The 27,945-nt window shown below is 38.2% G+C and overlaps 1 protein-coding gene across 1 annotated transcript; it reads right to left on the bottom strand.

The window, feature by feature from the left end:
* Window positions 1-120: 120 nt before the first annotated feature.
* LOC123252405 (leucine-rich repeat-containing protein 66-like) lies at window positions 121-27,945 on the bottom strand. The gene is made up of 6 exons (XM_044681734.1): window positions 27,858-27,945; window positions 22,081-22,151; window positions 20,013-20,139; window positions 17,454-17,590; window positions 5,725-5,911; window positions 121-3,166 (listed from the first exon to the last, which is right to left on the bottom strand). Exons 1-6 carry the CDS (start codon window positions 27,943-27,945, stop codon window positions 1,239-1,241), a joined length of 2,538 nt encoding a protein of 845 aa, XP_044537669.1. The 3' UTR covers window positions 121-1,238.

Here is a 27,945-nt window from a genome sequence, read left to right as displayed (position 1 = left end):
ATGCTGATATTGGTCATGACTTGGTGGCAACAGAAGGAAAATATCAAAGAGACCACCAACCCAGAAACTTTGGGGTATCATTCAGCAAAGACTGAGTACTGAAAAAGAAAAAAACCCAGGTAGGAGTAGGACTTTACTTGAATCAGAGTAGTCAATCAGTCAGTCAACAAGCAATTGTTTAGTGTTTACTAAATCAAAAGACAAAGCCCTGAAGGAAGATATGAGATAGGCTATGGGGGGAGGGGAGAGACACTGACAAGTAAATAAGTAGATAAATAAATAAATAATAATAACAATGACTACTATTTATAAAGCACTTTAAGGTTTTAAAATAATTTATATAAATTGTCTCATTGGATCATCACTATTACCATATTGCTATGATTCAAATCAAGAGAGGAAGGAACTGACCATTGAGGGGAAGTTAAATGACTTCCCCAAGGTCACAAAGGTAGTGAGCATTAAGAAGAAAGAGTTGAAATTATAGCTCTGACATGAAAGATAGTGCTTTTTCTGTTGCATATTCTGAATTACAGTATGTGTTTCCAACTGTATGTTTCTACTCTGCCTGATACTACCAGAGAAAATAGCATTTTTCTTTCATGAAAAGTCTTTCTTCTTAACTGATTAAATATTTATAACTATGTCACTTATATTTGGAATTCTTCTTAACATTCGCATTTTCCATAACTTCTTGGCCCATTTCCTTGAGGTTGTATCAATCAGTCTTTGCTACATGGTAAATCCCCTGAACTATTTTAAATCTTTTCATTTAAATACTCCATAATATACTTTTAAAAATGTTAATTTCCTTCTCTTTTATTATCAATTTGGACACCCCTCTTTTTATCACCATAGAGTTGTTTCTCATAGGAATAGGTGCTACCAGCTGAAAAATCTATAAAATTCTGGAGCTGTGGTTCACTTGTACCAAAATTAGGAGGGTTTTAATCCAATTCCAATATATCTTCTTCTGAATATTGGCCCCAATTATTATCACTCTTGTATTCTTAGCAAATTTGTCTTATCTTTATTAGTAAGCTTTTAATGTAGTAATGGTGGCTGTTTCTTGTATAGACTTCAAAATATTTCTCATCTCTTTCAGAATGAAAAGAATGTTCATCACTAGGGACTGTAGTGACTGGGCTTGGTTTGTACCAGTCCATAGGGAAATAGAAGATCCCTTTTTAGGTCAGCAGAGTCAATTACATTTAATTCCATGTCTTTACCTTCAAAACTCATGAATTTTTCAGTTTTTCCTCTGGATTGATCTCAGGAAGAATTTCCTTTTTAACATTGTCTGATATCTGCATATAGGAATATTTATAAATCTGTGCAGCATTGCTTTCACTATCTAATGGGTCTTCAGGACACATGAATGAGGTTTGCTGGGGTGAAGAACTCCTAGTGGAGACTTGTTCCTGTTTTCCCCATGAATGATGCCATTCTGAAGGCTCAGGACTAAGAGTCAAAACATGATCATATATGAACATGCCGGGAATTTCAACACTTACAGGACTGCTGGCTGCTGAGTTAGGTGGGGATTCTTGTGTCCTAGTTTTACTATTACTACTAATCTGATAGGTCGGTAGATCTGTCTCCGACAAATTAATATTTAATCTGGAAATAATGTTTTCAGAATGTTCTTTTTTCTCATTCTCACCTTTATCCACAGTCTTCTGAATGCTGGCATCATCCCCAGGATTTTCTGATTGGGTATAGTCCATTCTATCAGACGAATCTTTATTTACACAGTCTTGTTCTATTGATGGGCATGTGGCTCCATGATCTCTCTCATCATGTGGCTGTTCTTGAATACTGTTCCAGTCATCCTCTGAACCAGAGGAGCTTAAAGTAAATAATGACCCTTCTTCATCTGAGTCAAAGCTGTCATGTGTGACTACATCGTCATCGTTGATACTTTCTGAGTTTGGCTCCTGCTTTTGATGATCGGAAGAGAAAATTGGTGTCGGATCATGACTAGAATGATCCACATCTGAATCATTTTCCCAACTGGAAAATGGGCTAGAGAGATAAAAATCTCTTGGATTATCACTGAGTATGGTCCTATTCTCATCATTCATCCTATACTGTGGTCCAGAGCTGCTCCTACTGTGCCTTTGTTGTTGAGAGGTCAGTGGATGCCAGGAAGAATTCAGTTGCGTTTCCTTAGGAAACCCCTTCTGAGCCCCTATAACCTCTGAAGGCATGTGTGCAGCCCCATCTATTTCTCCAGTCTCCTCAAAGTTCTGTGCTTTTGGGTGCGTTGGCACTTGAGGGAGAGGAAATATCCTTTCCCTTGAGAGTGACCGATCTAACTCAGAAGAATGGCTTTGGAACGAGCCAGGGTCTTTTTGTAAGATTTTGTCTACAGAAGAGGTTCTCCTTGGATCCTCGTAGAAAGAATCACCCCTTGCTAATTCTCTGAGAATGTCATTTCCATAGACAAGCTCCCTCTTTATCGTAATGACATCATCATAGATCACATTCATGTCTTCTGAGTCAATTGAACGGGCATCACGGTGGTTTGGTAGCCTGTTCTCATTCCTCTCCCAGTCTTCTGGGGTAGCTCTGCCTCTGCTCTGCCCACAGTCTTTCCCCCTTATGCTTGCTCTGGGTTTCCCATCATCAGTGACAGATGCGTATAGGTCTGGAGCTTCTGTATCTTCATACATACTAGATGAATCTTGATGCTGAATCTCAGATAATGGTTTGGGGTTTCCCATAATCCCTACATCATCATAGAACCCTTCATTAGAATATGCATTTTCTGAAACAGAGCTTTTAGTCTGGCACCTCTGCTGCCATAGCCGATCCATGTAAGGTCTTGAGAAAGCACCAAGGCCAAAAGCACAGCAGAAAGTAATGATCACAGACAGACAGACCGCCAAAGTGAGGTCTTGCGACGTTGTTGCTTCCCTGGTGGAAGCAAGAATCTCCCTGGCCCTTCTTACCCATCTTGGGGAATGTTCCTGCTTCACAGAGATCTCATACATGATGTGTTTCTTCCTTCCAGAAGTTGAAAAGCAAACATACAATCCTTCTAGGGGTTTCTCTGCTTTGCTTATCACTAATTTTTTCATTTGATTTAGACTAATGTGAGGAATCTGGGTATTCTCAGAAATTCTCTTGTAAGGGGTCCACCAGTATGTTTCATTTTCTCCTAAAAAAGGAAGGAAAATAAAAATAAGGAAGAATGAGGCAGATATTGAAATAGAACTTTATTCTAAATTACCTTTGAAACTCATGCTTGTCTTTCTAGTTTAGTCCTAGGCTCTGTTCTCTAGGTGTGCAAAGCACCATGATTGTATATGTTATGGAGAAGGAGATGATGGCATGCATTTGGAGTGAGATTATCATCATCCTCATCCCTTGGGTGGTGGTGGTAGTAAGGAATACTATGGGAGTGCTTGTCCCAGAGTTCTGTGCAGGGTTAGACTTTGGTCCTTGAATTTGGGGAGCACTGTAAATGAGAAGGGGGAAATCTGGTCCTGGGAGGTTCCGCCCCAAAAATCTCAGGGTTGTTATAGTGAGCTGGGACAGAGGATCAATACACTCCAGGACTGTGGGATGGGACGTCCTTCCAAACCAGTCTCTAGGGCCAGGCTGGGACTAGGGCATTCATTCATCTTGGTCAGTCAGAGAAGTCAGAATAGGATTGGTGTTTATGCCCCAAGATCATGGTGTTTTCTCTTGGAGACTTTGTACGTCCCTCTCTTGTGCCCAGACTAGAGTCAAGCACCAGACCCCTTAGTCAGTCATGTCTTTGTCCAAGAAGAGGCTCTCCTACACTCTGCCCTAAAGTGGGATCATACAAGTCTACAAATTCTACATGCCCTATTGCTGGGGCTTTTCTTCCCAAACGACCTCTTATATTTAACTCTTGTGTGTGTGTGTATGTGTGTGTTTATTAACTTTCTATTTATGCTGTATATATTATCATATGTACTTGTCTCCCCCATTTGAATGTAAACTCACTTCAAGTTAAGGGATTGTTTCATTCTTTGTACTTGTATCCATTTCCTCTAGGGGATGTGCCTGGCATATAGCAGGTACTTAATAAATAAATAAAAACTCATTGATCGATTGATCCTGGTCTAGTGGTTGGCATACTTCTACCTCTTTCTGTCCTGAAGTTACTTGATGTTACAAAACATTTGGATGGTACAAAAGGCAGTCCTTGGAGTAAAGTCTGACTTCTTTTTCAATTTCGAACCAGAAGCTTTTATTTTAACAATGAATTTCCCAGTGAACAGGACCTCACTTGCCTGTACTCATTAGCAAAAGAAGGAACAAGTGCATGAACAAAAGAATCCACTTCATCAAAATATGTACTTTTCAAGATTTCCTTTGCTCCATGGCTTGGCTCAGGTGCCAGCTTCTCCATGAAACCTTCCCTTTTATCTGCTCAGATGAGAGCTTTCTCCTTTTCCTCCATTTCCCTGGAGCCCATTTTTCTGGACCTCTCCTTTGCCCCATCACACCCTGCCTTGCTTTATACTTACATTTATCTCCCTTAATTATATATACCTCTCTCTTGTCTCATTCTCTCAGAAAAACAATCTCCTTGAAAGCAAGGACTAGATAATTTTTTTGTCTTCATAATAAGTCTTAGGGCCTAACGAGTTTGTTGATTTGAACCAAATTAAACATCACAATAACTATTTCAAAATAAAGGACTCTTTGGTTAATGATCCTGGAAAGTAAAATGAAACTATCTTGTTATTTCCTTTTCTCACAAAGAAGTTTTTCTCTCATCTGATTTCTTAGCAGACTGTACTACTCCTATTTATTTATGTTAAAAAAGAACCCATACCTTCTGTCTTAGAATCAATATTAACTGTTGGCTCTAAGGCAGAAGAGTTGGAAGGGCTAGGCAACTGGGGTTAAGTGACTTGCCCAGGGTCACACAACTAGGAAATATCTGAGATTAGATTTAAATCCAGGACCTCCCATCTCCAGGCCTGGCTCTCTATCCACTAAGCCACCTAACTGCCCCCTTTCTATACATTTATAATATTCCAAATGATATATTAATCTGTATCCACATTCTATATTCCCTCTAGCTGAGTGATATTCCTTGAGGTCTTGGTCTATATGATTTAGCTTTGCAACTCCCCCAGCACCTAGGAAAGAATATTATGCATTAAAAATGGGTTGGTTATTTTATCACTGTGGGGACTTCATAGAAACTTGCTTTGTCATAGGAGCTACTCAATTGGAGCACCATCTTAGAGGGCTACCTGGACCACTGCTAAGGTAAGTGGCACAACAGATGAACAACTGAACTCAGCTTCTTCTTCTGACTCCAAAGTCATCCCCTCTTCTCTGGGGCATGATGCCTCTCAAACACAAACCCCAAAACCCCTCAAGCAAGTAGAACCCATCATGGATCCTTATGAAATGATTGCTGAATGAATGTGCAGCATCAAATGACCACTGACACTCCCTTTCTGGTTTCTCCATTTAAAAGGACTCTGTTTGCCTGCTTGATTAAAGTATTTTTACCCATCCTGCAGTCAATCCTGAATGAATTGGAGGAAGCAAACAGATATTCATGATTTTTCTGGGACCTACCCCAAAGTTGACCAAAGTCGCAGTCTAGCAGGGCTGTTGCTCCAAGGGGGACAGTAACTTCTTTAAAAGAGATCAGATCTTCCGTTTGCATTTTACAATTCAAATGGAGCCATTGTAGAGAGAGAAAAGATACTCCAGGAGTCTTGATGGACTCATTGCAAATGGTATTCCACCTTTTCCTCCAGGATTCAGAAATGAAATTTTGGAAGACCGACATGTTACAGTCACATTGCCATTGGTTGTTTGATAGGTCGGCATCCAAATGTGGCAGAGTTAAGGCAATGAACATCATTGGTAGGATGGTTGTCAAAGCATTGATGCTAAGATTCACAATCTGCTTGAAAAGAGAGAAAAGGAGGGAATAGTTGGCAAATTACATTTATTTTTAAAAAATAAAGACAATAATGAATACTATACCTTTATGAACTTTTTATGTGTTATAAGTCATGCTAGTAGATATAAGTTGCATTTTTGTGCCTTGGAAATTTTTTTCCAATAAAATTTTTGTTAATAAATTTGAAAGGATGTGATGATGAAAGAAGCAGCTGTCAATGAATTAAGAGGTACTACAAATGGAAGTGAAGACCATTGAGCCAGTTGGCCAGGTGAATAAGCACATATTAAGCACCTACTATATGTCAGCTACTTCACTGAGTGTGGAGGATACAAAGAAAGGCAAAGGATAGTCCTTGTCCTCAAGGGGCTCCCAGTCTAATGATGGAGATACCATACACACACCCATGAACAAACAAGATACATTCAAGAGAAAAGAGAGAGAATGAGGAAAGGTGCTAAGATGAATGAGATTAGGAAAGGCAACTAGTAGGAGGTGAAATTTTAGATGGGACTTAAAGGGATCAAAGGAAGCCAGGAGGCAGATATGAGGAAGGAGATGAAAAATAGCCAGTGAAAATACTCAGAGTCTAGAGATGAAGCCCCTAATGGGGGGGATAGCAAGGAGTCTGGCGTCTCTGAATCACAGAGTACATGGCAGGGAGTAATTTGTAGGAAGTATGGAAAGGAAGGAGAGAGCTAGGTTGTGCCAAAGAACTTAGCCTGGAAATGGCTGTTGAGTGATCAATATGAATTCTGAGGTTTCTTCCTGCTCTGAGAGTCCCTTATGCCATCAGCTCTTCTAAAATATACGTTTATCGATGCCTTTCCATCACAATCATTTTAGCCTCTCCCTGTATCTAATCCTCCTTTGTGAGGAAGAAGAACATTTAAGCAAAAATGACAGATCCATTGACCACATCTGACAGCATCCTGTCCTCCTAGTTCCTTGTCTTGCTGCCTAATTGGTCTCCCAGCCTCAAGTCTTTTCCTCCTTCTAACCATTCTCCATTCAGCTGGCAAAGTGATTTTCATAAAGAATGGGTATGACCATTTCATTTTCATATTCTATAAGCTCTAGTAGCTTCTTATGACCCCTAGAATCCTATCAACTCTTCTGATTGGAACTGAAAGCTGGCCCCTTTCCCAACCTGGCCCCTTTCCCAACCTGGCCCCTTTCTACCCACCTATTACTCTACGCAGCACATCCTAAGTGGTTAATAAATGCCTGCCCATGGAATGATTAAAATTTCTTTTTCCCCTCTCAAAACTCAAGTATCACTGTCTGTATAAAACCTTTCCTTATCCTCAAAATAGCCAGTCCTCTCCCTAATCACTTTGTATTTTGTGCCTTATTTTATAGATGCTGATATATATAGATTATGGCCCCTTTTTGAATTTAAGCTTCTCAAGGGCAGGAACTTATGTAGTGCCTGGCACACAGAAGGTGCTTAATAAATGCTTGTTGATTGATTTAAGCTCTTAGCAAACCTTAAAGTGCTCGATAAAGTGAGCTATTATTATTAGGCAACTCCCTTAAGAGCATAAGATGCCAAAAAATTGCTCATCTGCACGGGTAGAGTTAATTTCCTCCCTGAGAGTTCAATATGCCAATAAAACCATAGGTTTGGAACAAAATATGTGTGTGTTCCCACGTTTCATTGATACTGAGAACTTCTCAAGGGAGGAAATTCCCTCTTCCAATACAGGTAAATTTTAGAGCAATGGGAGATTAGATGATTTGTCCAGGATCACATCATCATTGTGTGCTAGAGATAGGACTTGAACCCCTCATCTTCCTGGTTTTAAAACTGAGTTTATATCCGTACCACACACTGGCTCTGTTGATAATGGTGATGACAATAATGGTGGTCAACTAGAAGAAAAACTATTATGAACTCCCTCATTGTTTGTTGCAAACAAAATGCTTTGTAAAACTTAGAGCATTAGGTAATTGTGAATTATGGTCATTCTTCTAGTCTACTAACCCTTAGTTTTATCCATTTGGCATCATGTTATTATTAGAAAATGGGAAGAGATAAGGTGTAGAAAGATTACTATTTGGGAACTCAGCAGTTCAAAGTAAGTTTTCTTACTTGAGTATAATCCCCTTGAAGCCAGGGAGTATGTCTTACTCATCTCTTTATTCCCTCCTTTGTACTTTGCACACAGTAGGTGCTCGTTAATTTTTATTTCTAAAATCTTTACTTTCTGTCTTAGTAAAACCCCAAGACAGAAAGGCAAGGGCTAGGCATTGGGATTAAGTGATTTACCCAGGATTACACAGCTAGGAAGTATCTGAGGCAAGATTAGAGACCAGGATCTCTTGTCTCCAGATCTGGCTCTCTATCCACTGAGCCATTAAATGAAAATTTTAAATAAGTTATAACAGTTCATGTTTTTATATAACACTTTGAAATTTACAAAATATTTTCCAGCAGTTTACAAAATATAGCCAGTCTTTTGGTTAAGCGTTATGCTTCCCATTTCATAAATTAAAAAAGTAAGACTCAAGAAGATTATATGAGTTGGTCTAAATCCAAGTTCAGACTTCTTTTCATTATATTGTGCCTCTCCTATGAATGGACAGAAGCACAGTCCTTCAATGAGTTCCTTGAAGGCAGATACTCTTAATTTCTCTCATTGCGACCCCAGAAACTTGCTCATAGCTTGGACATAATGAGACCTTCATTCATGTTTGTTGAATTGAATTAAATCATAAAGTTAAAAAATTTTAGAGATCATCTAGTCCCAAGCCTACCTAAGGGCTCCTAGAATTCTGAAAACCAACTTGATGATACACTCATTTGTTCAGTTATTAATTTAGTTAACTTACAAGCTATAGCGTATGTTTGGAATTGGGGAGATGCAATTTAAAAGTATGTTACAAATTTCCTACGGACACGTGGGGACTGTGAGACTACATTTCCAGTGATTCCAATGGGTTTCCGGTTTCTGGTTTTTGAGCGTGGGGACATCAAACATCCTCACGCATAGGGCAGCTTAAATTCAGAGGAGGGCCTAGAGAAGGTCTCTTGGTTTTCCTGGGTGGCTGGTTGGCGTACGAGAGAGAGAGAGGATGGGCTCCAGCGGTAAATTTAAAAGATAGTTAAGCGCGGTCATATATATATATGTTTTACCAACAAAGCCATGGCTATTAAAATATTAATTTCTCTTATTTTATCAGTCTTTATCATTTTTAATCGTAACAATAGTCATTATATTCACAATCCTGAATCATTGTACACTAGGCAGGAGCCTCCTGTACAGTGACCTGGATGAGAATTTATGGAGTATATCACCACCTAATCTGAAATTTCAGAGAGTATGGCTCTTACAGCTTTAACCTGAAGGGATTTTTGGTTCTTAGTGGGAAAAGAGCCGAGAAAGCCATTACTGGGTTATTAGAGTGAGGATGGGAGATGAGTAGGGGTTAGGGTTTAGATTAGGATTAAAGGATGCCAAAGACAAACTTTGCCTACTTTTATAATTTTATCTGGGGTCTGGCATAGTCTAGTCTTGTAGTATATTGCAAAACATTTCATGGGATAACTGAGGACAAAACTGATAAGATGAAGGAAAGGAACAACGTTGTTTAAGTCTTGGGAGAAATAACTTCTGAGAAAAGATTACTAGAGAGAATGTTAATAGAGTGAAGCAGAAGCATGTACTAGCCATCTACTAGTAACTAGAGGGTTTATGGTCCAAGGGAAGATAAAAAGAGACATGATATGCTGCAGCACAAAACACTACATCTAAAAAGAATGGGATGACACTAAGAAAAGGGACATTTTTTTTTGGAAATATCAATGAAGCATATTTCATTCTGTCTCCATATGGTGATTAATATATAGACTTGAAAAATCCAACTACATTTGATTTTACCACAGTGTATCAGTCTCATACAATGTTCTCCTGGTTCTGCTCCTTTCACTCTGCATCAGTTCCTGGAGGTCGTTCCAGTTCACATGGAATTCCTCCAGTTTATTATTCCTTTGAGCACAATAGAGAGAGGCAGACAGACAGACAGACAGACAGACAGACAGAGACAGAGACAGAGATGCAGAAAGAGACCACAACGACAATTCACTGGATCAAAACCCTATATGCAAGAATGGGAGAGCAGCAATATATGTGCAAGCATTTATGTTAAGAATTACAATCTGAGAATTGGAAGGGTTTGAGGAGGTCATCTAGTCTAATCTATAGTTGAACAGTAATCCCATCTACATCACCTCGAAGAGATCAACCTGCCTCCAGCTAAAGACCTTAGTGAAGAGAAGCCCCTCTGTTCCCTGAGGGAGTACCTGCTTTTAGATAGTTTTAGTTATTGGGAGGTATTTCTTCATAGTGAGGCTGTTTTCTTGTATTCAATTACTTTTTTTCTTTTTTAAACTCCTACCTTCCATCTTGGAATCAATCCTGTTCCTTATCCCCACTTGTTTCTCAATTAAATTTGATGTATTTTGCAACACACTGTGCATGTGTACGCTTTTGACACTGCTTTTCTGTAGATGAAAATGATGTTTATCTAATACCAGCTCTTTCTACTTCTTCCATCTTGGTTTACTCTTCATATACTCCAATGAAAAGAAATACCACATTTTATCCCTTCCAACATCTTTTCTACAATAATATATTCCTTATATTATCCTTTCCCTATCCCTTTCTCATATCCTCAAGAGACTATGGGGACATTTGTTTTCTTTCTCCTTATTAAAGAGCTTATAAGAGCACTACATCCATCCAGTATCTTCCCAGTACTCAAATAAATTTCCCTTTCTAGGTTTCTCTTGATCCTTGTGTTTGTAATTCAGAGTTCCCTCTTAGATCTGGCCTTTTCATAAAAAATGCTTGAAATTCCTCTGCTCCATTGAAAACACATTTTTTTTTGTTCTCTGTTTCTTGAAATATAGTACTAGGACTTTTTAAATTATAGTTTTCTGGGACTCCAGAGGTTCTTTTTTTTTTTTTAACCCTTACCTTCTGTCTGTTAGAGGGGAAGAGAGAGGAATGGGTGAAAGATAGATAAAGAAGGAGTTTTGCAAGAAGAGTTGGCCTCATGCCAGGAACCAAAGAATTATGTATGGAATCTGGAACATAGAGAGTGTATAAGAAGGGAATACAAACTGCCCACGGGAACTCTTGGACTTCTTGTCTTTTGAGGTAACTGGAACTTTTTGGCTTCCTGTCTCTTGAGCTGAGGAGTTTGACTTCCTGTCCCCTGGAGCTGAATAGACTTACCTCTGTTGTTCCTGTTGAAAGAAACCCTTCTTAGAAGTAAAACCAAACTGTTCCTGTATGCTGAAAGTGTTCCTGTCTACTAAGAAGACCTATTACTTGGCTAGGCTGAGCAGAACTTCAGTGTTGGTGAGGTCCGAGCCCAACTCTGGCCTGACCCAGCTAGGGTGAATCCAACCATCCTGATTTCATTCCAAAATATATCTGGAGACCTGTTATTACATCCTACTAATCAACTTGGGAAGATTAAATAGTGTCAGGTTTAGCTAGATCTAGACAGACAGGTTTAGGGAGCATCAAAATAAAGAAGACACCCTCATGAGTGGGGTTTAGGAGGTGGGAGGCTAGTGAGAATCCCTTATAGCTAGGGAACCCCTATTCCTTAATCCTCCCTTCATAATACCCTGTTTCTCAAGAATAAATCCCCGTTCCAGTTTTTACCAGCCTGTCTGGGAGACTTACAGCAAGCCCAGTGAAGGAAGCTCTCAGGCTTACTTCACTGAGGGGTACTGAGGAATCAAATCAACCTCAGTATCTCTACACCCTAAGAACACCATCCTTCTTAGGACCATTATTTCATGTTTTAGAATGGGTACTGAGTCAGTTCCAAGGTGGAAGAGCAGTGAAGACTAGATAGGATTAAATGAGTTGCCCCATAGCTAAGAGGAGCCTGAAGCTAGATTTGAACCCAGGATCTCCAGTCTTCAGGCCTGGCTCTCTAACAATTGAGCAATCTAGCTGTCTTAGTCTTTAGGTTCTTAAAGTATTTCTCTTTTGCTCCCCCAGAACCCCCCCCCCCAGGTCATTTTAAATAGCAGATAGATTCCATTTTCTTCTATTTTCAATTTTTTGATTTTGTTTAGTATTTCTTGCTGTTTCATGGAGTTATTGGTTTCTGCTTGTACTATTCTAGTTTTTAGAGAGACTGTTACTTGGATAAGATTGGTCACTTTTTTTCTAAGCAATTTATTCTCCTAATTCTAATCAATGATTTTTATTTCTTTTTTTTTTATCTTTTATTTAATTTCTTTAAAATATTCATGTGGTCTTCATAGAATTCTCATTTTTCCTTTGAATCTATGCTTCTAATTGTTATAGAATCACTCTCTTCCTTTGTGGAGATCTTTAGAGATTTCATAATTAAAATTTATTATTGTTGTTTAATCATTTTCAGTTGTGTTTGATTCTTCATGACCCTATTTGGGATTTTCTTGGTAAAGATACTGAAATGGATTGCTATTTCCTTCTCCAGTTCATTTTAAAAATGGGGAAATGGAGGCAAATAGAATCAAGGGATGTACCCAGGTTCAAATAGCCTAGTTCAAATAGCCTGAAGCTGTTTTAAAACTAGGGTCTTCTTGACACCAGGCCTAGTACTCTATCATTTGTGTTACCAACTGCTTTAATTTTAGAATGAAGTCTTAATAAAGAATCCACAGATCACCTCCTGCAATCAATCTCCAAATGACAACTCCCAGGAATGTTATAGTCAAATTCTAGAGCTCTTAAGCCATGGAGAAAATATTGCAAGCAGCCAGAAAGAAACAATTCAAGTATCATGGAGCCCCAGTCAGGATTACACAGGATCTGATGAAGGACCAGAAGGACCTCCGTGATGAAGGACCAGAAGGCTTGGAATATAATTTTCTTTTTTTTTTTTAACCCTTGTACTCTGGTGTATTGTCTCATAGGTGGAAGATTGGTAAGGGTGGGCAATGGGGGTCAAGTGACTTGCCCAGGGTCACACAGCTGGGAAGTGGCTGAGGCCGGGTTTGAACCTAGGACCTCCTGTCTCTAGGCCTGACTCTCACTCCACTGAGCTACCCAGCTGTCCCCGGAATATAATTTTCTGGAAGGCAAAAAACTGGGTCTTCAACCAAGAATCACCTGCCCCTTAAAACTGATTATATACTTTCAGGGGAAAGTATGGACACTTAATAAAATAGAAGATTTCCAAGGATTCCTGAAGAAAAGACCAGACTGAAACAGAAAATCTAATGTTCAAATACAAAATTCAAGAGAAGCATAAAAAGGTAAATAAGAAAGAGAAAAAATTTAAGGGCCTCAATAAGGTTAAATTGTTTATATCCCTATATGGAAAGATGATATTTATAACACAAACATTTTTATCATTATCATAGTAGTTAGAAGAATTATACATAGACAGAGGGGGTGGTAGTAAACTGTTAAGGATGATATTTTAAAAAAAGTCTAGGGGTGAAAAAGAGGATTAGGTTAACAGAAATGGGAAGAGAGAAGGAGAAGCAAAATGGTATAAATTATATCACATAAAGAGGTGGGAGGCAGGGGAGAATTATTATAGTGGAGAGAGGATGAGGGTGGTGATGGGTAATACTTAAACTATACTCTCATTGGAATTGACTCAGAGAGGAAAGAATAGTCAGATTCATTGGGATATAGAATCCTTTCTTACCCTATAGAGAAGTAGAAGGGGAATAAGAAAGGGGGTGGTAGAAAGGGGAGTAATACAAGAGAGGGAGAAATTGGGGGGGGTGATTAAAAGACCCCAAAGAGAAGTAGGAGAGAAAAAGAAGGGAAATGGTGGAAAAGGTAATATAAGGAGGAAGTGGGGTGTGGAGAGGGGATTAAAAGCAAAACATTGGTGTGAAGGGAAAGAGTGAAAGGAAGAAAGGGCAGGATTAAAAGAGGAAAATAAGATGGAGAGAAATACACAGGTGGCAATCATAACTGTGAATGTAAATGGAATGAACTCACCCATAAAACAGAAGTGGATAGCAGAGTGGATTAAAAACCAGAATCCTACCATATGTTATCTACAAGAAATACATTTGAGGCAACAATACACACAGAGTAAAGGTAAGAGGCTGGAGCAGAATCTTTTGGGCTTCAACTGAGATTTAAAAAAAGCAGGAGTAGCAATCATGACCTCAGACAAAACTAAAGCAGAAATGGATCTGATTAAAAGAGATAAGGAAGGAAATTACATCTTAATAAAAGGTAGTATAGACAATGGAGAAGTATCAGTAATCAATATGTATGCATCAAATAGAATAGCATCTAGATTTTTAAAGGAGAAACTAAAGGACCTTAAGGAGGAAAGAGATAGTAAAACTCTACTAGTGTAGGACCTCAACCTTCCCCTATCAGAACTAAATAAATCTAACCAAAAAATAAATGAGAAAGAAATAAAGGAAGTAAACAAAACTTTAGAAAAGTTAGATTTTATAGATATCTGGAGAAAAATGAATAGAGATAAAAAGTAATATGCCTACATTTCATCAGCAAATGGTACATATACAAAAATTGACCATGTATTAAGGCATAAAAATTTCACAACCAAATACAGAAAAGCAGAAATAATAGAATGAAGTCTTAAAATGCACATTTTCCCAGTTTTAGTTCCTGATTTTTTTCTCCTGCCGGGTTTGGATTCCACTTGTTCAAGAGATTGTAAGTACTGCTTGGTCTATAGCAGTCACTTGAGTTTCTTTGCTGACTTTTACTTACTGGGTTTAGTTCCCACTAAATCTTTGAAATTCAGAATGATAGATCTTCCTGGCCTTCTTTGGCATCTCCGGGCAGAGTTCTTCCCTGGTTACTTGCTTCCTGATAATACTCCTTGGCACTTTCAAAGTTGCCACCCTGAGGCTTTCTTAGATGCGCTGAGCTCCTTTCTTGATGCTTCTGAATACAATGCTCTACAAATTACAAATATCCCTAGTATATCTCTGGTCACTCTGGTCTCTTCTGTACTAGTGTTAGTTTTGTTGGCAATCCTTTTTCCTATTGTATTCAGAATTCTGGAATGTTTTATGTGGTTCTGGAATAAAAGAAATCACTAACTATAAATTTTTAGTTAAAATTATTGATTATTATGCAAGCTAGTGCAAACTTTAAGGTTTTGCTAGAGGTGGTATATGGGAGGTGTGTAATAGACTTCCCATTCAGGCCACCTTCTTGACCAGAAATCCAATGATTAACATTTCAATAGTATTTGAAGTTTACAACCTCCGTGAAATCCTACTCTGATGCCTTATTGTGGTGTGAAGATGATCTTAAGTTCTCAAAGACATTGCTAATGGAGCCCAGGTCTTGGTACATTCGACCATGATGGGAAGGCTTCAAGTATACTCTCTTCAATGGAATGAATTTGCTTTTTGAAGGCTAGCCTAATTAATCACCAGACTGGTCACTTGCTACTGAATTCTGTGGCTGTAACAACTTGTGAAAAAAGAAAAATACGAAGTGGTTCAATCTAATATGGCACTTTTCTTTCTCCTTATACAGTGAAGGAGACAGATTGATGGGAAATGGGCCAGCATAACCAAAGAATTACACAGTTTTTAGACCACCTATAAACATATTTTAGATGTTGGTACTCTAAATGTGAAACCCTTGTCCAATGGCCAATCAACTGACATTCAGAAGAACTGAATAAGATCAATCTAGATATTCTCCCTAGAAATAAAACCAGAAGCAAAAAATGAAACTGCAATTAATGGAAAGATGGTTCACAGGTTCATTTTGGAGAGGACAAGAAAAAACATGTGTGATGTTGGTATTACTTTGCATCCAAAAGCAATGAGAAATTTCATGGGATACTTGATCATTATGTTATAGCACATATGATAAACATTTGTAAAAGGCTGCCATGAAGATAATTACAATTTCTTGCTACATGAATTAAAGAGGATAATTAGATAAACATAGTGATGAAAATAGGAAATGGAAAAAGTATAGATTGCTACAATTTCCTAAGTAGCTTCATCCCACAAAGCTATTGCTACCACAAGGAGTCTCAAAAAGCCTAGAAGTACCTCAACCAGTAGATCTTTTTTGCTAAGATGGAAAACATTACAGCTAAGGTAACACTGGCTTAAACTATAAATTTATTATATGACAAAGAAGAATGGTGGAAGATTTTAGGTAATATTATTGCTAAAAATAGTGAGAATCAGGAGAGAGAAAGCAAGTTTACAAAAACCTTGCTGAGGGGCCCAAGTAAACCTATCCATTCTGAAAGCATTTAAGAATGAAATGGAAGGGAAGAAGACAAAGAAAAAAATGGAAAAGATCTGTAAGATTTACATAGCGAACTCTTTTTCATCAAAAGTGTTATTACCTTTGAACTCTAAAATCACAATCTCTATTGCTTCATGAGGAAGGAGAAATAGTTCTTTTTAACAAAACAAACTCTTACCTTCTGTCTTAGTATCAATTCTAAGACAGAAGAGCAGCAAGGGCTAAGCAATAGGGTTTAAGTGACTTGCCCAGAGTCACACAACTTAGGTCACACTGGAACCCAGGCTCTCTTCACTCCATGCCTGGCTCTCTACTCGCTGTGCTACCTAGAAATTGTTCTAAAGAAAACAAAGATGGGAAAGGTAGCTGGATTTTTTGAAATATATATAGCTGAGGTCTGTTGGAAGCAAAACAACTTTGAGGACATCAAGGAAATGATTCTTAAGCTGTATGAAAGAGGAGAAGATAATGCTTGGAAAAGTAACAGACTTTATCATTACAAAAACGATTAAGAACATATTAATAATTATTGACCATTATGCCTACTTTTCCATTGCTGCACATGAATCTAATCTATATTCCCATTGAGGGATATCTTGTAGAAAGTGTTAGAGCAGGCTTTTGCAAATTATATTCTACAGCAGATGACATTTTTACAGTCATACTCTAAGAGAGTGAGGGGAAAAAATGATCCTACTTTGCTTATTATTAGTTGACTATAAAAATAATAAAAGATTTTGATTTGGCAATGTAAATGCCTCCTTAATGGCTCTACCCATGGGTAGAAAGGAAGTATAAAAAAGGAGATATTTTTCTGGGTCTGTGATTCCATTTATATGGGTAACTCCCAGTGTAGAAACTTCCTCCACTAATTCATTTTGGCAACTTATCCACACTTACAGTCTTAGAGACTTGCCATGGGGTACTTGCTGTGGTCATTTAATTTGTATATGTTCAGGGCGGGACTTGAGCCCATCTTTTAGACTCCAAGGCAGGACCACTATTCACTTCACCAAATTATTTGTCTTTGGCACCAAATAATAAAAGCTTTAAAAGAGAACAGTGGAAGTTAGTCAAAGCAAAAAAGGAAGAAAGAAAGAAAGAAAGAAAGAAAGAAAGAAAGAAAGAAAGAAAGAAAAAGAGAAAGAAAGAAAGAAAGAAAAAAGAAAGAAAGAAAGAGAAAGAAATGAAGAAAGAAATCCATCATGGACTCTGAGCTAGGTAGCAAATGCTTTGGGGAATGAAGCTGGTTAAAGAAATCCTGGCCCTTGAATCTAGGAAAGCAGACAGCTCAGTACCTGATGATTCAGGTGGCTGGGCATATGGTCAGTCTGGAGTTGGAGTTTGGGTTTGGAGGCTAGGCAGAAAGGAACTGGTTTCATCAGGATTGGTACTAAGAGGTAGCTGTTTGGCCTGAGGACAAAATAGTTTGAAACTGGAGAAAAACAAAACAAACAACTAACCCAAATATTTGAGATTATGACCTGCAAATAGATTTGGTGACAATTAGCTTATGCCTCAAAATCTCTCATACTGTAGAAAATTTTACATCTGAACAAGTTACTGAGCATACAGTGTCCTGCAAACCCCCTTTCAGAAACCCAGCTATGCTATAGGCACACAGAAATGGATTAAGGTTCTAGGTCATAGCCTAAAGTGAGGAAAAAAACAACTCTCCAATGACTTGGGTAGAAGCAGTGGCAAGGACACTGGCACATCTCCAAAGCCAACATAGTATCGTGGAAAGAATGCTGGAATTGGTATCATAGGACCTGGGTGAAGTAAAAACTGGCTTTGCTGCTACCTGTGAGACTTTGGGCAAGTTTCTCACCCTCTGTGAGCCTCAGTTTCCTTCTCTGAAAATGAAGGACCAGATAACCTCTAAGTTCCCTTCCAGCCCTAAGTCTAGGGTCCCTTTCTTTCTTTATGCCTTGGGAAAGTTTGTCATGGTGTCCCTGAAGTAATGGCCTGTTCTAGTACATGCCGAGGGAAGAGACTTTGCATCTTTATTTCCTTAAATCCTTCTTTCCTCAAAGCTGAACTCAAATACTCATTCTTCTCTCAAGATCTCTGCTCCCTTGTCAAATCTCTTAGACTACCATGTTTAACTTCTATTCACTTTCTGTCATCTAATTTGTGTGTGTGTACACACACGGGCTTTCCCCTCTTGCTCATTCCCATTTCATTTTTCATCTTTGCATTGCCAGTAATCAACACTGTGTATAAATATTTTTATATTTATTGATATCTTGACAAATATTTGTTACTGACACATACGGTGACACGGCCTTTAAGCCTTAATTCAAAAGCTTTCTATTATTGCTTCTGGGATTATGAAAACACAGCTGGCATGGACCTGAGAGCTGGTGTTGCCTCTGGATAGCATCTTTTATGGAACATTTTGAGGTGGCCTGCTTAGCACTGAATAGAGAGGGGAAGCCCTACTATGACACATGCTACGGTGGAAAAGACATTGGTTGTGGGATGAGAGGACCTGGGTTCAAATCTGTTTCTGTTGTCATCTGTGTGACCTTGGGCAGGTTTTATAGACCCTCCTGGGGCTTCCGACTTCTAAAAGGAAGAGTTTAGAGAGGTCAGATCCTGAGGTCCCTGCCGGCGCTGAATGTGTGATTTTATGAAATCCTATAAACTTGACCAAAATATTTCTGAGACATGGACCATAGCTCTCTTTTTTGAATAATAATAATAAAAAGCAAAGCTCATTAAGGCTAGAAAGAACCTTAGACTTCATCTGATACAACCCACTCATTTTATAGATGAGGAAACTCATGTCTCCACAAATTAATGGACTTCCTCAAAATCAAAGAAGTACTTAATGGCAGAGCTAGAAAATAAGCTTCTGGAATCTGAACTCAGTTCTCATTTCTTTGTCAGCAGGATACTGCCTACGCTACAAAATTCTGGTGACTCTTGGAATTTGTTGCAATGGGGTTCTCTATATCAGGGAGAAAGTCTCATAAGATTTTCAAATGTTAAACTCTAGTTTCTACATGCCAAGATCATGCTTTCTTTTTAAAAAATAACACATCATTGGGATATTCAGCTTTTGGTCCTGTATGATACCCATTTTTCTCTTGCACATTTTCCTGGACCAGTTCTTTATCATATGAATGGGATTTGTTTTTCCAGCCCAAATTACTCATTTATTCCATTATATCAATTCCAGTCCCAGGACTTACTACCGCCCTACAGCTTAGTGTAAAGGGCTTTAGATTCACTGTATCTATAATTCGATCAACCAACCAAGAAGCACTTAGTAAGCATCTACTACTACATGCCAGGTGCTGGAGATACAAATACAAAAAGAAATCGGTACCTGCCCTCAAGGGATTTATATTCTATTTTGACAATTTTGTGACATTGGCAGCGTGAGTCAATATTCTAATTGTACACATTTGGAAACTGTGTCCCAGGGAGCTTAAGTGACCAGCATGCCTAAGACCACATCACTAGTAAATGGTAAACCTAAAACTTAATTCCCAGGCTGCCGAATCTTAAATTCTAGGTTCTTTCATGTTTGTATACTTCAGAGTCTCTATAGCTCTAAGTAAATGGGGTTTTTTGGTGTGTGTGTGTGTGTGTGTGTGTGTGTGTGTGTGTGTGTGTGTGTGTGTGTGTGTGTGAGAGAGAGAGAGAGAGAGAGAGAGAGAGAGAGAGAGAGAGAGAGAGAGAGAGAGAGAGAGAGAGAGAGAGAGAGAGGCTGATGACTTTGTACAATCTTTGATTAGATTTCAGTGGTTTAAGTGACATCTTTGATGTCTAAACGATCTCTAGGAGCTCCACAGTACCTGCTTCTGCCACCTTCATGACCCTTGGAACAAATTGTTCTGACCTACCTCTTTCCTTAGGAAAAGTCTTCACATGCTTGGGATAGCCATCCGCATAACTCATGTATGGGTTATCCTCAGCTTGGCTTGATTCATCGGCCAAGAAAGTTTTACTTGAGTGCGGCTGTTGCACATGCTTTTTGAAGCCACGGGTGAGGGTGGTACATGGAAGGTGTTACAATGGCAAAACCATAGTCAAAGGAGAAAATATTTTGAGATAGGCAGCTCTTTCAATGTCTCCTTAAATTGCATCACATAAGCATCTGTTCCACTTATCATACTGCTGATTCTGTGGAAGAAATTACACTTCAAAACCAATTCAATTGAATTCATTCAGCAAGAGGTGTTTACTGACATTCTTCTAGTTATTAACACACCACATACAAAGAAGAACACTAAATGCCTTTATCATCAAAGATGTGCTAATTTATGTCACAGGTAAAAGGTTATTAAAGATACTTCCAGATACTTCTCAGTTTATTAATGTGCCTTTCTAAATTTATAACAGGTCTCCTATTTTTGTATAAGACCATGCTTATACTTCTTCCTGGAAGTATGTATGTGGGCATGAGAGAGAAAGCAACTGGAAGAAATGGAATAGTAAAACACGTTTAATCAGCATCTGGTTGCCTGTATTTTTGCAACCAGTAGGATCCATGCTGAATCAGCCATACATATATGCACATTGGTCCCCTGAAGTAAAAAACTGATCATAGTAGTTTTCTGAGTTTGAATGTCTCAGAGTGCTGATACATTTATAGTACTGTGATCATCATTACTATTGTTTTCTTGAGTCTGCTTAATTTGCTCAGCACAAGTTCATATAGACCTTCCTAATTATTTTTAAATTTCTTATATTTATCATTTTACACAGTGCTATATTATTCTATTACTTTCTAAAATGATTTGTTCACATTGCCTAAATCAATAGTTACCTACTTTTCCCCTGGATAAGTGTTGATATAAATATTTTGGTACACAGGATGCTATTTGATCTTTGACTTCTTTGGGGTTAAGTGGAGGACTGGCATTCTCATGAATCTCAAGGGTCAACGATTTTTTCTTTGCTCATCAGAGCTTGAACTAAGATGGGCATTCAAATCAGAGTGGTACATTTATCCAACAGGAATAGATATGTGGTAGCAATGTTTGGAAGATGTTTAATAATCATGTCTTAAAATATAAAAAAGAGAAAATGAAGAAGCTAAGCAGAATTGTACCATCCAAAAGATTATTAACATGTGAACTTAGTTAAGAAGAAAGAAAGGTAGTTGAATCAGTTCTTCACAAAGTAAGTAGTTCAAGAAGAGCATCTGGAACAGGGGAGAAAGGAATGAAACACAAAAATATCAGTAGCATTTAAATCAACCTAATCAACCAAAGGAATGTAATAGTGCCAAGAAATCTTTACTTGGTCTTCAAAATTTTTTATGCTCTTAACTATTATCACAAAAGAATGCGCATTTCAACACAATATCTTGATGTTTCTATATGTGCACCCTGAAAAGTTACCTTGATAGCAAATGATTCAACAGGTTTACCCCAGATCTGCTTCCTATGGCTGATTCAGCATGGATCCTACTGGTTGCAAAAATACAGGCAACCAGATGCTGATTAAACGTGTTTTACTATTCCATTTCTTCCAGTTGCTTTCTCTCTCATGCCCACATACATACTTCCAGGAAGAAGTATAAGCATGGTCTTATACAAAAATAGGAGACCTGTTATAAATTTAGAAAGGCACATTAATAAACTGAGAAGTATCTGGAAGTATCTTTAATAACCTTTTACCTGTGACATAAATTAGCACATCTTTGATGATAAAGGCATTTAGTGTTCTTCTTTGTATGTGGTGTGTTAATAACTAGAAGAATGTCAGTAAACACCTCTTGCTGAATGAATTCAATTGAATTGGTTTTGAAGTGTAATTTCTTCCACAGAATCAGCAGTATGATAAGTGGAACAGATGCTTATGTGATGCAATTTAAGGAGACATTGAAAGAGCTGCCTATCTCAAAATATTTTCTCCTTTGACTATGGTTTTGCCATTGTAACACCTTCCATGTACCACCCTCACCCGTGGCTTCAAAAAGCATGTGCAACAGCCGCACTCAAGTAAAACTTTCTTGGCCGATGAATCAAGCCAAGCTGAGGATAACCCATACATGAGTTATGCGGATGGCTATCCCAAGCATGTGAAGACTTTTCCTAAGGAAAGAGGTAGGTCAGAACAATTTGTTCCAAGGGTCATGAAGGTGGCAGAAGCAGGTACTGTGGAGCTCCTAGAGATCGTTTAGACATCAAAGATGTCACTTAAACCACTGAAATCTAATCAAAGATTGTACAAAGTCATCAGCCTCTCTCTCTCTCTCTCTCTCTCTCTCTCTCTCTCTCTCTCTCTCTCTCTCTCTCTCTCTCTCTCTCTCTCTCTTCTAGAGTCATCACAGTCCAAGGGCAAGACCAAAATCAGGACGAACAACAGCAACTTGGGATATTTAACCCTCCTTTGCAGTGGTCTAGCTTTGGTTAGAGATCCATACCAGAACCAGAACAATTAAGAACAGGAAACTCCTTCAGGCTTCATAGTTCATATTTGCTACTGAGTTCAGACCTTGACCCAGGAAAACTTCTGCATCTACAGTTCCTGAGTCCTCATTTGATGCAGGGCTCTACTGAATGCATGAATTTAACATCATCCATAAGCTGAGTTTATTCTACATCTCTTTTCTTACAATACTCTAGGAATGACTGAGTAACTAAACCAATTCTAGGTAGGTAGTCCTTAGAACTTCTGGGGTTTGAGTAATATATGTACCGTCTAAGGATTCCCAGGCACTAGGAAGATTACATAGCTATTCAGATGTTTTCTTGTATACTTAAATTTTTTTTTTTGCAAAAAGCAAATGACAACACATAGCATCCAAAAATGTTCTTTATGTTCCAATGGGGAGCCACTTAGATTATTCTGAAGTCTTATTATTAGGTTTCCGTGAAATACAATAGCATCAGAGAAGAAGTGGGATTTGGCAGATATGGAGACTCTATAGCTAATTCTGATTGGGTAAATCCACCATAATAAATATCCTTTCTATTGTAAGCTGAACCAAACCTGCAAAGCAGCCGAAGAACAGAAGGCTGTCTATTCTGGGGTAATTAGAATGATGGACACATAACTGTCAGGGTCCTATGAGCTAGGTCCTATTTGCTAAATGGATGTCAATGCCACCTGAATGTTAAACACATAGGGGCATCAAATAAATGTTGGATTGGATTATAGATGGCTTTTCATTCACTTCTTTGACTCTTTCTTTATTCTCTCATCACTCACTCCATTAGTTACACATTTCACATAGTTGGATTAGTAGCATGCAGGATGCAATTGTCTTAGCAGCAGCAAGTAAGCATAAAAATGGGGCTCCACTAGCCCATCACATGAAACTCAGAATCCCTGTAGAGGAAGTACACATATAGCTACTGTAGCTAAAAGTACTTTAGAGGGATGGTACTTATGGTATTATTTATTCCACTTACAGGAAGATAGCATGAAATGATGGTTGAGCTATTTAAAGGGATAAAAATTAAAAGTAGTCACAGTGAGATATTCTGTAATGAAAGAAATCTCAGAGGGAATGTAGCCCTTTCATAAATGTAGAATCTTTACCTAAACCTTTGTCTATATCAAAATGGAAATCCAAACCGTGAAAGATTCTATCCAGGCACTAGTCCAAGAATTTAGGGAAGAATATTGTAGGAATGATAAATTAGGGGAGATTCACCAGCAATGGATATTATCTTTTGCATTGATATCCAGGGAATGTGAGGCTAAGATAGTTCTGATAAAAGACAGTTTGTTGGCTTCTTATCCCTGCCTTTCACTGGACGCCACATCAGTGCTGATCCACAATTTGTGGCTATATAGACAATTTTGTGACTACTGTGGTGACCAGCTGTTTTTCAGGGTGGCCAAGCTGAACCCTGGCAACCTCAGAGTCTCTTCACTCTTGCCTTATCCAGAGATCTAACTGTTAGTGCCCTTCCTCATGAGAAGGTATAGGTTGAGCCTAATGGTAATTTTCCATGATGTCAGCAGCACATATGGAAGAAGTTCCTTTAATCTTGTGATATTTGAAAAATAACCAAAAATGTGGTTGTATTTATTATTTTTTATAAAATCTGTATCTAATTTATAGAAGGGATCTTTTCTTAAAAATCANGAGATGTACAGAAAAAGGGGGTGAGCTGCATTTTTGGCAGAGAAGTGATGTGAGCACTGCAGACTGACGTAGTCTTCTTGGAACCCAACTTCCAAAGACCATTGGTATGGGGCTCTCTCCTCATTGGAGAGGATCAACGCCCTGGCTCTGTGTGAGGGGCAGTGCCAAGTTGGTGAGAGGAGAGGCTGGTCCTTCTTTGTAAAGTCTTTGTAAGGGTCTTTAGTCTGTTTGGGCTTTCCAGTCACTTTTGGCTTTTGGCTTCAATGGAGAAGATGGAAGATGTCAACCGTACTTCATTAGTAATCTTCAAAGAAAAGTGGAACTAAAACTGAGCCTCAGAGGGAGTGCAGGATTTAAGGCACCTAATAATTGCCAAGTATTGTGCTAAGCATTTTTATAAATATCTCATTTGATCCTCACAATTACCTTGCAAGATAGGTGCTATTATTTTTTGATGGTTATTTTAAAAATTTCTTATTCAAAACTTTTTATTTTCTCAATTATATGTAATAACAATTTCCCACGTGTTTTCTGAAATTATAAGATCCAAATTGTCTCCCTCTCTCCCTTCCCTCCCCTCTATTGGAGATGGTAAACCATTCAATCTGGATTACACATGTATTATCATGCAAAATATACTTCCATATTGGTTATTATTGTAAGAGAATTTCCATATAGAACCCAAATCCCAAAATAAAACTGTAAATAAACTCATGTGAAAGATAATATGCTTTGATCTGCATCTGACTCCCACTATTCTTTCTCTGGAGGTGGATAGCATTCTTTGTCCCAAGTCCTTCAGAACTGTCCCAGATCATTGCCTCATAAGAGCAGAGGAACTTATTGGTGAAAATTAGAAAATAAAATAAGAGTAGGATTAAGGGGCCAGGTTATGGAAGAACTTGAAAGCCAAGAAAAGGAGTCTGAACTTAGTTTGATAGACAGTAGGAAACTACAGTGGATTTGTGAGCAGGGAATGCTTAGAAGTATTTCAGTAAAATTTATCAGCCAGATGTAAGGTAGTACGGACTGGGGAAAAGGTTGGAAGTAGCAAGAATCAAGTGGATATTGTAGAATTGAGGTGAAAATGACTTAAATTTAAGATAATAGAAAAGAAATAGTTTGTCAAATATGTTTTGAACAATTTGATATAGAGATTTGTCCGTGGTAGGTATTTAATAAACGCGTGCTAAAGTGAATTGAAAAATTCATTCCACTTGGCTCTAACTTAATTGAAAAATGTCCCCAACAGGCTCTCTGCTAAGGAGGGAACACTCCCTGAGTAAACATTTCCTTTGAATAATGAACCAGTTTTAGTAACCTGAAACACAACTCAACGGGACGCAGATATAATTATGTCAGGTCCAAAGAGCACTGGGAACAAGAGAAGGAACTGGAGAAAGAACTGCCTGCTGTATAGCCCATGTTACTTGAAATCTCTCCTGAGCAGAGTTCCCCAAATAAGCCTCAGAATCCTCCTTTGCTTTTCAGGCTCTGTTCAGGTAGCACCTCAACAAAGCCCTTTCCTGATTTCCATCCTAAAATGTTTCTCTCCTCAAAGGCTCCCAAAGCACTGATCTCCTTTCTCTTCTCTTTGAACACTTCCTACCTGATTTTCTACATATTTGGCACATTTCCTCTTTCTTCCATTGTGGCCCAATAGAATATCATCTAGGAGGTCAATGAGGTGGTGCAGTGGATAGAGTTCCTGGTCCAGAGTAGGGAAAACCCGAGTTCAAATCTAGTCTCAGACAATTGCTAGTTGGTTGGTCCTGGATAAGTCATTTAATCCTGTTTGCCTCAGTTTTTTCATCTATAAAATGAGCTGGAGAAGAAAATGGCAAAGCAGTCCAGTATCTTTGCTAAGAAAACCCCAAATGGAGTCACGACTTAAACAATTAAATAGTAACAAATAGAATGTAGGCTTTCTCAGCAATGCAATGATCTAGGATAATTCTAAAGGACTTATGAAGGAGAATGCTATATTGGCGGAGGAAAGAGAGGAAGGGAGATGATTTGGATCATATAATTTTGGGAAACAGTTGAAAATTATTACTACATGTAATTGGAAAAATAAAATATCTTTGAATTAAAATAAAAGAATGTAAGCTTCTTAGCTTCTTGAGGGCAGGGACTGGTGTTCCTACTTGCTCATTTTTATCTTTGTGTTCCCAGCATCTATAAGTGCTGGGTATATAGTAAATACTTTAAAATGTTTGTTGAATCAAATTGAAATTCATAAGTCCATGTATCACATACTTATATGCAATAGTAACTCAGAGCTTACTTTTGGGAGCAATTTTTGTAATATTAGTATAACTTCTGTATAAATGGAGATTTTGAACCTTGGACTTTATCCCCCAGAAGTCCCTTAGTATTTCCTAAAATTCTCTTTAATCTCTCCTGCACCTCCATGTTTGCGTGGTCACGTTATTGTTTTATGAGTTCTGTAGCTCCTCCCTCTTCCTCCTCGTTTTCTCTCCTGAGCAGGCTGAATAGCTCGGTCTCTTACTTTAATTATTATTAATAAACTTTTAAAATATAATACTTGGAATATTGGATATTAATTTTAAAATCCACATTTGTCAGGAAAACTTAAACAAAAAGAGGAACCATTTGTAACCAAAAGCCTCTAAGTTTAAAAACTGCATCTTTCTTTTGTAGAACAATCAAAGGCGTGCTGGAGCCAGCTGGTACCGGCTCAAAAGTCAATGGTTAACTTTCCAATGCCAGCATTTATACCTTGGATATCAGTAAATGCTATAAATCGGTGCTTCAGTTATTATTTTGCTGATTGTCTAGACCAGAGAAGAAAAGAGAAGATAGGACCAGATAGAATGTAATTTGAAATATTTAATAAAATACATAAAAACATACACCAAAACTTAGATAATTTATGATAATTTATGGTTTTCTAAGTCAAAATAAGGCTTTTGGGATCCATCTCTTCTTCTTTTTCTCTAAAAAAACAACAAAAATGCTTACTTTCTGTCTTAGAATTGATACTTGTTCCAAGGCAGAAAAGTGGGAAGAGCTAGAGCTGGGGTTAAGTGACTTGCCCAGGGTCACACAGCAAAGAAATATTGGAATTCAGATGTGAACCCAGTATTTCCTTTCTCCAGACTTGGCTCTCTATCTATCCACTTAGCAGGGATCCATTTCTAATACTTAACAAAAATGACTGGGAAAATGCTAATAATTGCAGATTAGATTTAAAAGTGCCATGGGTTCATTTCTCCCCCTGAAGATCCAGTGGTTAAACATCTCAGTATGTTTCAATAACTACGTTTTATTTTTTATAAAGATTCAAAGTTAAGTGGCTGTGCGTTTTATTTCCATATAGTTTTCATCTTCTGTTTCTAATGTTCACCAAATCATGGGTGGTTGCATGAGGATTATAAACTTAATTGGAATAATAAAAATTTTTGTTGGCCAATACACCGCTGAGTCCCCTGCAGGCATTTGGAAGGGATTGCTAGATTAAGCTGGGACAGTCTGACCTGGGATAGATTCCATGATTTAAAACCATTTTAAATTGATTGGGAGTAGGGGAGCCAAGAATATTGTAGGGAAAAAGTATGTGTAAGAGGGCTGATGTCTCACCCGTATTAAGTTCACCAAAAGCTTCTCTCAGCCGCACCTGCCAGTTCTTTTCCTGGGTTTTGTCCAAACTTGCAACATGCTGCGAGCATCACAGCTGTCACAGATCTCAGGGAAATCGCTGTCAT

This window comes from Gracilinanus agilis, chromosome 6 (assembly GCF_016433145.1).
Source record: "Gracilinanus agilis isolate LMUSP501 chromosome 6, AgileGrace, whole genome shotgun sequence".
NCBI classification, from domain to species: Eukaryota; Metazoa; Chordata; class Mammalia; order Didelphimorphia; family Didelphidae; genus Gracilinanus; species Gracilinanus agilis.
This window is presented reverse-complemented; position numbering and strand designations above follow the sequence as displayed.